The sequence below is a fragment of the Ictalurus furcatus genome, chromosome 20 (assembly GCF_023375685.1).
Source record: "Ictalurus furcatus strain D&B chromosome 20, Billie_1.0, whole genome shotgun sequence".
In the NCBI taxonomy this organism is placed as follows: Eukaryota; Metazoa; Chordata; class Actinopteri; order Siluriformes; family Ictaluridae; genus Ictalurus; species Ictalurus furcatus.
In genome coordinates, this window is record NC_071274.1 from 6494708 (window position 1) to 6506425 (window position 11718).

General features: G+C 38.5%; 1 protein-coding gene across 2 annotated transcripts in view; it reads right to left on the bottom strand.

The window, feature by feature from the left end:
- limk1a (LIM domain kinase 1a) overlaps positions 1-11718 on the bottom strand; it is a 66932-nt gene that overhangs the window by 10973 nt on the left and 44241 nt on the right. For both annotated transcript variants that reach the window (XM_053651239.1, XM_053651240.1), the window contains 5 exons: positions 3678-3787; positions 2225-2422; positions 1361-1466; positions 1020-1219; positions 680-866 (listed from right to left, as the gene is read on the bottom strand). In XM_053651239.1, coding sequence (XP_053507214.1) covers positions 680-866; positions 1020-1219; positions 1361-1466; positions 2225-2422; positions 3678-3787 — 801 coding nt within the window. The remainder of the gene's footprint in view (positions 1-679; positions 867-1019; positions 1220-1360; positions 1467-2224; positions 2423-3677; positions 3788-11718) is intronic.

Consider the following 11718-nt stretch of genomic DNA (forward strand, 5'->3'; position numbering starts at 1 on the left):
GAATTTATCCCTCTATTATATTTGCACTTGGCATCCGTTTATTCTGTGCGGTTGTTCTGTTACCAGAATTTTAGTAATGAATCTTTCATTTAATACCATATTTTCTAGCATTAAATATTTCATTTTATTTATAAACAATTTAGTGGTATTACAATATCTTCTGTCAATATATCAGTCTGATGACTTTTTAAGTTATAATGTAAGGCTATGTTGAAACTGTCACATATAATACCAAGTTCGTAAACTTGAATATAGTGGCCATTTACAATCAAATGTACAGCTTACCCATTGTAGCAGGAAGGAAGTGGCTTTTTATGGCTTTTATTCTATACTGGTTTTTAAATATCTGTTTTTTTCTTTCTGATTTTCTTTTAAATAAACTGAATATTTGCACAAAACCAGGTGGATATAGACTCATCCACCTGCTTTTCCATTTCTGTCTCACTCCTGCCACCTCCTGGCAATGTTCAGAAAAACTCTTCTCCATTTTGAGGCAGGCAACCTTTCATTATTCTATTTGTATTATGTTTTTATTCTTAGGAAATGAACAAAAGAACTGTGTTTACGATCAGGCAGACCTCTTCTGTTCATTTGTTTACCACAAAGCAGTAGCTCTCGCTTCCATTTAATAGATACACCAAGCCCGGTGCTGTTATGCAAAGTGTACGAGTGTATTTACCTTAATAGCCTGACCGTAGCAGCCCTTTCCGAGCACTTCTCCGTGGATGAGATCAGATGGCCGGAAGATTCTGTGCGTGCGGTTTGTTACGACACGGAGAGACTCGGAGCGCCCAATGTCCTTCCTCAGAGACATGGGAGACGCAGAATTACTGGAGCATGGTGACTTATCAATACTGTAGCTACGCCTGGACACAGAGGGGACATGAGGAAATTAGTTAATTCATCATATTCAGATTCACATTCACATGTTATTGGTTAGAAGGAATAGAAATGCACTAATAAGGACGCATTCTAATGCAAGTGAACAAAGAGTAAAGAGTGAAGTGAGCTGGACTGACGTGATCATGCGGGAGCGCAGGTTGTTGATGTCGTGATTCGGTGGCTGTGTGATTGGTGGAACCGGGCTGTGTCTCTCAGGAAGTGGGCTCGGTCCGTCCACTTGATCCTCAAACGAGCTGCTGGGGTTGTCAGAGTCAAGGGGGTCATGCTCGATGGTGAGCTGCAGGAGTCGACTGGTCTCTTGGATGAGCAAATCAATCTAAAGTGCAGGCCACAAGGGGGAGACAAATGTTCAGCACCAAGGTTATTTATCTCAGTATGTACGCTTGTTTACACACACACACACATCTATCAGGAGGATTGACTACGTATTTTTTCCATACACTCGTTTTTCCAATACCTCATCAACTGGAACATTCCGGATAGGGGTGCCGTTAATCTCCAGGATACGGTCACCAACATGTATGGCATTCTTCACATCTGGACTGATGCACTCAGAATCCACCCTTAACACATACATACAGACATTTGTGTTAGTATCCTTGTAAGGACCTTCTATTGACATAATTATTAATGCAGCTAATTAACACCATGTGTAGACCTACACCTAACCTTAACCTCAGTAACAAAAAGTAATTATTTTCTTTTCTTTTTTTTAATGTAATGTGCAGTTCTTATTTAACAAAAAAAAAATCAAGCAGTTTTCCTTCATGGAACCAGGCAAAAAGAAAAAGTGATATAAAGTCATATGTATGGAGTATGCAATAGTAGACTAGTTACAATATTTATCAGAATTCTGCATGTAAGCATACAACCTGGGACAGACAAATTACAGAAAATGATTGAAAGGACAGATTTTACTTGTACTGATTATATAAAAAAGGTCCTTATTCTAAATTATCATTTATTCCAGATGTATTTAATGTCAAATAAATTATAAAATGCATCCTGCAATCCATTTTTATGAATCTTTTTTTTATTTGGTTATACTCTATACTTTTATAATGACAATCAGTTCAGATATTTTTTTTATTACTGTAAAACAACCGTGATATGTGAGAAAGAAGCGAGAGTAACTAGCTGATTAGCTGACTGAATCAGCCATTAACCTGATGAAGAAAACTGGATTTTTCTCCAAAAAATAAAATTTTTCCATTTTCTAGCTTTCCTATCAGTATGAATATGTCCATATACAAATAAAAAGCACTGTCACTGTACCATTATAATACAATATTAGAAATAGCCTTAAAATGCACACACTTACTGGGACACGCGGACTGTGTGATTGTAGTCAGTACTGTAGCCGTTTGGGCTGCTTCCCTGATCGATGGAAAGAGAGAATCCACGCTTTCCATCTGTGGAGGCTGGAATAGACACCAGCGTGACTGTGTGAGGGATTCGCGAGCATGGAGAATCAGGCAGGGTCGCAGGGGTCACGATGGTCTCATAATAACAATGTCCACTAGAAGAAGACACAAACAAATCTGATCAGTAACATGGATGTGTACACTACTGTGCAAAAGTCTTAGGGGCACCTTAATATTTTTTGAGTACAAATTGTGCTATAGTTCATAATTCTGGTCTTTTAACTGTCCCTCAGACTCGTTTATATACTATTGGTGATGGGGCATTTTCTTCTTATACTCCAAACCTGTGGAACTCACTACCATCTGATCTTAGAGGAGCCCCGTCTTTCAGTGTATTTAAATCTTCTCTCAAAACCTTTTTCTTTAGGATAGCTTTTACTTGATGACTTTTATTTATTATTACTAGTATTGTTATTATTTTTCAACTGTATTTTATTGTTAACTGTTATTGATACATGCTTATATAACTTGCTTTATGCTATGTACTTCTGTTTCTATTTTCTTTTCCCCATGTAAATCACCTTGAGAAGCCTTTTTAAAGGTGCAATATAAAATAAAGTTTAAAAAAAAATTATTATAGATGTTTGTTTCAGTATAAAAAACATTTTATTATTCCAAATGTTACATTTGAAATGTTCTTTATTTGAAGCAGAGTTGTCACACCAAATACTGACTTTGTTTAGTTCATTACTGTTTACTGCATGTTATAATATTCAAAATAATAATAAATATAATAATAGAATAATAAACATTAGTAAATAATTTCATTAGTTTATAAGGCATCTTTGCTTTACAGCATTTCTTTGCATGTGTCTATGACTTTTGCACAGTACTGCACGCATGGATGGATGCAACAAAAGTAAAACCTAATATCACTTTTTTTTTTTTTTTTTTTAAACGTTAGATCAGTGGCATATGCTGGATAATTTTTTTTAGAGCTATATACATTTTCTACAATACATGGTTAAATACTAAATCTTTAATATGGCATTATTCAGACTTGGGCATTTTTCCTGGATTCTAGTTCCTGCATTTTCCATTTGACTGCTTTCTCTGCTCTAACACCTGATTCCATCTGAGTAAGCAATCCAAACAAACCCGCTCCTCTACTACAATGCAGACATTCATTTCTGAAAGAACATAACACCAGGTAATGCTTCCAAGTCACAAAACCAAGCTCTTATCACACACAAATCCTCTACTTGTCTGAACAAGCCAGGTGACTCTACTTGCTGCATTCCAAATCAAAAGTAACTGAAGTACTCTGAGATATTCATTGACCAGAAATGCTGTGAAGCTTGAATAGATTTCAAATTCAGATATCAGGTTGACGGTTTCAGTGTGACTCACCAGTAGAGCTTGGACCTCTCCACCAGAGCGTAGTTGTCTCCATCTCCGATGAAGGTGCGGCAGTTCAGGCAGGTGAAACACTCCGGGTGATACTTCTGCTCACCTGCAACCTAAAAAAACAGTTAACAGTGAATTAAGATCTTAGAGATATTCAAGTAAAGAATAAAAACAAAGGGGGTATGTTGTTATAAGAAAATAATAAACGAATATTAATTATTTTCCTACAAAATATCCTGAAATGTTTATACCTCATATAGCACAGCAATTTGCCAAAGCTAACATTTATTCATTAAAAAAAAAAAAACACACAAGACAAAATTACATCATACGTTTGGTCCATTTATAGGTACACTTAGTGTTTTAGATTGTCTTCGAAACAAGTCAGTTCCTGTTATCGCTTGCATTCGAACAGCTATAGATGGTTGTTCCCTCAGCCTCTATTTTTTTTTTTCCTTTCTTGGAGTTAATCAGAAAGCAGCTTGAAGACTTTTAATGTCTGAAAACCTAAAGGAACAGTTGTATCTCTGGCTCTTACAAAGTGTTGACATTGGAGACTCCTTCCTTAAATGCTAAATAAACTTCTCCACAAAGAGGTCTTTCAAAGTTAACGTTAGGTCCAGTCCACTAATGTGATTGGTTCAGCGGCGTTCCATGAGTTCCTATATTTCCTATAACTGCATTGGGACGTTGCACTGTGTGTATTACTCCACACGTGTGTGTTCGCCACGTAAAATTCCACTTCCTAGTTCGAAACGGTTACTACAGTATTGTTAGCGACATGATCAGCGGACATTACAAACGAAATAAAGACTTTTGACATAAAATATGAAAACTTGTCAGATGAAGGTGAAAAGGAAGAAGAGAAACCAATTTTACCGGAAGCACCTTTAATAAGTATATACAAATCAATGTGGCCTGTACAGAGCCCTGAACTCAACCCCACTGAACACCTTTGGGATGAACTGGAATGCCAAGTGCGCACCAGGCCTCCTCACCCAACATGAGCCTGCTCTTGTGGCCGAAAGGCTATAAAGTGAGTCTGGCTTCTTCGGGATCTGGATCTAAAAAAAAAAATTTAAAAATCCATCCATCCATTTTCCATACTGTTTATCCTACACAGGATCATGGGTGGAGCCTGGAGCCTATCCCAGAGAACTTGGGTCACAAGGCACCATCATCAAGCTTCAAAGTAAGATAAATAAAAGCAAGAGCTGAATTTAGAAAACAGATCTAAGCCTGCAGACATGACACATAGACCCCTAGAATCCAACAGTCAGCAAAAACTAATTATGCTTCAAACAGAAATCGATGCTCATTGATCTCGACGCTGCTCATTCAAGCAGATAAGAATCTCACTGGCATACAAATTCACTCGTGTCACTCAGTTTAAACACGCTTCTGACATCCAGCCAATAGCCGAGTTATAAACACGGCAACTTAACTTGTGTGACCCCTCATAATATACGTTATATTTGAATATAACCAAATCTTTGTGTAAGGATACAGCACACTCACAATCATCACAGTCTTTACAGTAAGCTTCTACATATTTCCCAATGTCTTTGGATATAAAGTCAATATCCCAAGCTAAGTGAGGTAGAACGATGCCCAAATTATGAAGCATAATCCCTTGGACATGGACTTAATATGGAGGCTTTGGCTGAGCTTGAAATAAAATGGCTCATCTTAGAGCAGCAAGTATGAGTCAGCAGATTCTGCTGAACGCATTTCAGCATCATGACTTCACTCTCCGAATGTTTTTATCAGGCCTGCTGGCTTAAAAGTATAGCATTCACAAATACAAGGTCATTAAATTGAATCTCTTTTGGAAATAGGGATGTAAACAGTAAGGACAGAGCTGGGCAGTATGACAATATAATACTGATGCTGTAATAAATTAAGTTACAACCTTTTGTATATTATTGCATAGCAAGTCTGGTTTGCTTTATCATTAACTGTGGCCAAGAACTACATATGTTCACAGAACGATGCAGTTTGACTGATATTGTTAACCTCATTGGCAAAAATGCAAGGATGTCTAACTGCTTCAAACAAAACTTTTAACATTGTATACACGGAGGAGTGGACAGCCAATCAGATTGCAATTGTCAATATTATCATGCTGTCAATGATACAATTCAATAAACTGCCTTCATACTGATACATTACTAGATGCTGAGATACATTACAGAGTTGAAAAATTCAAATCATTACAATTTCCATCCAAATGTGTTGCATATTTTAAGTGAATTCCAAGAAGTCAGTAAAGAAATGCAAACAGCTGTTTCCATGAACTACTATTGTATTTTGCAGAAAAACGGTTGTGCAAGAGATCACTTCATTTCGGTGAGCACTGAGCTCTGTGGCATGTCTACACATTGCCTACAATTCACAGCACCAAGCGCTTATTTTTAATGACCATGCTCACTCTGCGTGCTCAGGTCAGACATCGTTATTACAGATCCTATTTAAACACCATAGCATCTTAAACATAAAACTCAGCATGAGGTGTCCACTGCTTGTGGCATGTTGCAGCAAACAACAGAAACAGAGCTAAATAAAATGTTCCGTGGTGTCCCTGAGGGCTTACTGCTATGTAGGTTGCAAGTACCAAAAACATGTGCTTGTACTCGGACTGAAAAATATGCTATCAATGCGTCCCTAATCAATAAAGTAACCAGTGAGTAATTCTGGCATAGTAAACATTCTCAAGATCTGCCCAAAACTCAAGCTACTTCAGTGTTCAGCCACAACAAAGGTGTGAACACAGCAAAATACCATTACAGGAAGCAGCCATGATGCTATCCTCCTCTTTCTCCATCGATGGTAACATTTCATGGGAACCATTTGTCAGGCCCCATGCCTAACCACAGTAAATAACAACTGGCTGACCACAAGCATACAGGCTGACCAGCATGTGTGCACAATACACACTGAGCACTTCTGTAATAAAGCAGTTGTCGAAAAACAGCATCTCATGTGGCTTCACAACATGAACAACTGTTTTCCATGCATGTAGGAGGGACAGCCAGGCAGTCCAAACACACACTCCATAACTCATCAAGGTCACAGGAAGAAGACAGAGACCATAAGGTCCATTAGACTCATTGGTCCATTAGTCTACATCTGTATCTCTCTTCTGTCTCAATGAGATTAGATTTTAGCCGGAAAATGTTTCAGCTCATAATACACACTCTTGTAAGCCTATAAGCTTTTTGTATTGACTTCTGTATTAACACAGCTTGATAACGCTAAGCCTATACCAAAAGGAAAACTTTTGGTGCTTTTCCCCCTTCATTTTAAATAAATGCTCATGGCGACCACATTTTTATTATTATGGGGACATTTGGCCCAATAAAGCGATAAACATAGCCACATAGCCGACTACTTTTAACTTAAACATAACCTTAACCTCAGTAACTGAAAGAAATCCATTTGGCTCTTTTTTTACGCCTTCCTGGATTCCAGAAAAACCTTCTTACTGTTTCACAATTACCATCATTCTCACTGATATTCGGCTCTCACAAATACAGACAAACTGTACACTGACACACTTTCCAACCAAGGATAAGAATTGGATAAGGGTTTATGGGAAATCCATCTTTTCCACGATACACTGATATGGAAAGTTCCCTTCTTGTGTGAGTGCTTATGGTCATGTGCTTCAAAAAGGTCAAGTTCCTCTTTGTTAATTCCTCAAGTCTATGAAACATAAAAGAGGTGAACGGTGACAGCTATGAAAGCTCTAATACAAAGAATGTGCTGCTGAGTGAAGTGAAGTGAGGAGGTGGGGGAGTATTTAAGGGAAACATTTCACCCAAAGTATGAATCAGATACACCCAGTCTGAAGGACATGATGGTTCACAAGGTTTGAGATAATCACCTAAACATGTTTATTTAGGTCGGACCTCAGTGTTCAATTTGCAAATAGAGACAGACTTTTATTTATAGCATTCTTGCACACTAAAATAAAATCCTGTTAAAAGCTTACAATTGAGGAAGGAACTGCAAATGAAGGAATGAATGAATGAATTCTAGTTCGGCACAATAGCGTATCTATTGATCACTCTTTTCTGTCTCTGCTGCTGCTTTAAACATGACATCATTGACAGGTTGTGTTGGAATTTCCCCAAAAACTAAAATGTTTCATGTTGGCAACTCTCCACAAGACATATCTAGTATTTCACTATGAACAGACACATTTATGACTCATAGACTGATCTATTAATTTTCACCTGCTACATGTATGACTGTATTTTACTGAATGTTTAAATACTTGCATATTTATTTGTTTTTTTTCCCCTGCATATGATGTCACACCATGTATTGAACATAGTAAACTGTTTTTTGAGGTTATGTTTGTGTACAACGATAAAGCTAACCATTGCAACAACAACAAAAAAAATGTTTGTCAAAAACCTACAGCATAGCTTAATGTTTATATAGTTACTCAGTCAATTGTAAATAAAAACTGAGATTTTACTGACATAATACTATTACATTAATGTGTAGAGGTTAAAATGGCAATAAAATTCCACCATGACTCAGAAAAAACGGCATACACATTGCATTCCTTTCATTTTCATACGGAAAAGTAACCCACTGCTAAATAAAGAATAAAAAAAACAATGATGCCACGGTTGATGCAGTGCAGCCTGATGTAAAGCCGTTACCACCTCAAAGTTGATTCTTTTCCCCTAATGTTCCAAAATGTTTTATTTCTCTTATACTACAGCAATTTGCTAATGCTAACCAGCATACATACATTTTATTTATTTATTTATTTATTAAAGAATGACACGTCATACATTTTATCCAGTTGTAGTCATGTTTCATGCTGTGGACTGTCCCTGAAGCAAGTTACTTCCTGTTATCACTTATTATAAACAGATATAAACAGTAGTTCCCTAACCAGTCTCTCTTCTTTTTTTTTTCCTCTCAAAGTTAAGAAGACAAAAATATACAGCTTGGCATGTTAGAAAAAACCATAACCCTTGCATCCTGAACACTTTCAAAGGTCATAACTGTTACAAAGCACTGACACTAGAGACTCCTTCCTAAAAATGCTAAATAAAGATCTCTCAGAAAACTGTACCATATCAAATCACACATGGTTTTTAATCAGTTTATGTGGATCTTATACCATGTCCAAGTTGTTACTATAGAAATGACTATGTAATAGAATGAGCACATTAATATAAACCTTTGTGATTTGTTTTGTAGCCAGCACTTCTGTCAGAGATGCCGTTATAGAACATTAATCAACACCTTCTGACCAATCGGAATCAAGACTTCGCCAGCACTGTGGTATAAATATATCATGAATACATTTTTACATTGCTCATCTTGGAAGAGTCCTACTTTGGGGATTAGGTCTCGTTGAAATATCAAGTGCCTTTAGGATCCTTTATCCAAGTGAGGTAGGATCCAACCCAAGAGTCTACAGCTGAGGGTTATTTTCTGCCTTTTGGCAGATCTAGGATTTGAATTCTAAACCTTGTGGTCTCTAGCATGAACCCATAACTGCTGAACTCACTCTTCCCAACACTGCCTGTAAAATATAGACGTTTCCCAGTACAATTCTCAGAGGGGTTCTTCCTCCAGGTCAGTTAAACCTCCCATAGAAACGTGATATTTGTAATTATTGAGTGTTAAATTTATTAGGCCACATACCCTCACTGATTGCCTCCATCATTCATCTTAGCTTTACGAAGCACACATTATTCTTTCATTTTATCTATATAAACAAAGTAGATGGAGAGTAGTGATGCATTAGAAGGAGATTTTCCAAATCAAGGCTGATGCAGCGTGGCCGTGTATCAGTGTGACTCAGTGAATATCATGAGCAGCTGTAAAGGCTACACAGAAACATGACATCAGTGTTGTAAGCTCAGACATAAATACCTTGATAATGGATGATGCAGAAAGTAATTTGGACACATGGGACTGTCTGGGCATGTGAATGATTAAGGACACTCAAGAGGCACCCACAATTTAATATTTAAGCTGGAAATAAGAGAAATGCTGCAATCCTTCTAGCAAGGGTGTCATAAGGATAACTGAGGATAACACCTCAAATTATGCCATGTAAATGCATAATGGATGACTTGATGCTGAGTACAGCAGTAAAAGACGGGCCAAGACTGGAGCTGGCGTATGAAAATTTTGCCAGACAGGCACAAAATCAGGTCAAGATCTTCAGCAAATGGGCCATTTATAGAAATGCAGTCCCACCCAAAACCACGGTATGTTTTCATAGATCATAAAAGATTCTCAAAATAATAGCTTGTTAAAACTCAGAATTCAAGGATCGCATGTCGCATGTCATGAATATTCAAAGCCATTCCCTAAATGCAGCATCCCAAAGAATATCCCTCGGGACATGCTATCTGTTTTTTCCCCCCTCTGTCGCCATGTGTCTCGCATGAATAGTTTATGTCATGCGTGAACCCGGGGAGAAGTCTTGAGAGGTTTATCCTGACAGACACCTAAGAAGAAAGGAAGAACGCCATCTTACCTTCTTATCCCTTTTCCACAATTTTAGACAGCAAAATCCCCATAAAAACAGGTCGCCCACCATGACAGCGTCTAGGCTGAGCTCATTCTAGCAAAACACGGCGGTGTCGAAAAACAAAACAGGGCCGGCGGCCAAGAGAGGAGAGGCAATTCTCTGGACAGTTCTCCACGCCCCCCAGAGCTGAGCTCATCTCTGAAAGCATGTCACATTGCTCCCGTTCTGCTTACTCTCCACCTCTCTTTTCCACCCGCCCCTCTCTCCCTCGCTTTCTGTGACCTCATCACTTCCTGCCGAGCCCACCCGTGTGTTTCTGCGCAGTGTCTTACTGCCTCCTCCCCCCACACAACTACCCTTTATCACACTCTCTCATTCATACACACACACACACACACACACACGGCTGGCTGGAAATCAAGCCTGCAATCAAACATAACACTCAATCTATAAGCAAAGGGTTCCATTTTTAATAGTGCTTACTTTATTATTAAAAAAATAATTTATAATCAAAATAATTGCCAATGTAAAAAGATATGCTGAATTATTTATTTATTGACCCAAAACACACTTAGTTGTCGTTTTCAGAGTAAAAGGATTGATTAAAGAATAGCACGGTTCTTATTTCACAATGCATTAGAAACCAGTGGGGTGCAGTTACAAAGTGTGTGTGTGTGTGTGTGTGTGTGTGTGTGTGTGTGTGTGTGTGGGGAAGGGGGCAGCGGGTGATAGTCAGTGGTTTCCGGCTAGGCAGCCTGGTCTGGTGTTAACAGAGGTCAGCTTGCTGTCATTGCTTAAATTCATTTCAGCTTTGCATGTTCGGACAGCACTTACATTTAATAACATTTTTATAGACTAGACTTTTAACTTCCCTCATTGTAGGAGTACACAGTTGTAAAATAGTACATTGGGACATTCTGCTAATGAGCTCTTTAGATATTGATTCAATCATTCCATTATTCATTAAGACAGCTGACCAGATGCATGGGGGGTAATACATCTTGCATATATATATCACCTTTACATGGTGAAGTTTTACATGTTCTACAATAAATATCCATCCATCCATCTTCTACCGCTTACTCCTTCATCAGGGTCACGGGGTACCTGGAGCCAATCCCAGGGAGCATCGGGCACAAGGCGGGGTACACCCTGGACAGGGTGCCAGTCCATCACAGGGCACAATCACATACACACTCACACACCCATTCATACACTACGGACACTTTAGACATGCCAATCAGCCTACCATGCATGTCTTTGGACTGGGGGAGGAAACCGGAGTACCCGGAGGAAACCCCCACGGCACGGGGAGAACATGCAAACTCCGCACACACGGCCCCGGCGGGAATCGAACCCCGGACCCTGGAGGTGTGAGGTGAACGTGCTAACCACTAAGCCACTGTGCACCCCTACAATAAATATGTTATATGAAAAAAAACCAAACCTACCAGTTTTCAAAATTTCTGAATTGAATGACTGTTAGTCTCATGTAACTATCCAACAACTTGATCAAAGCCTGACATTCAA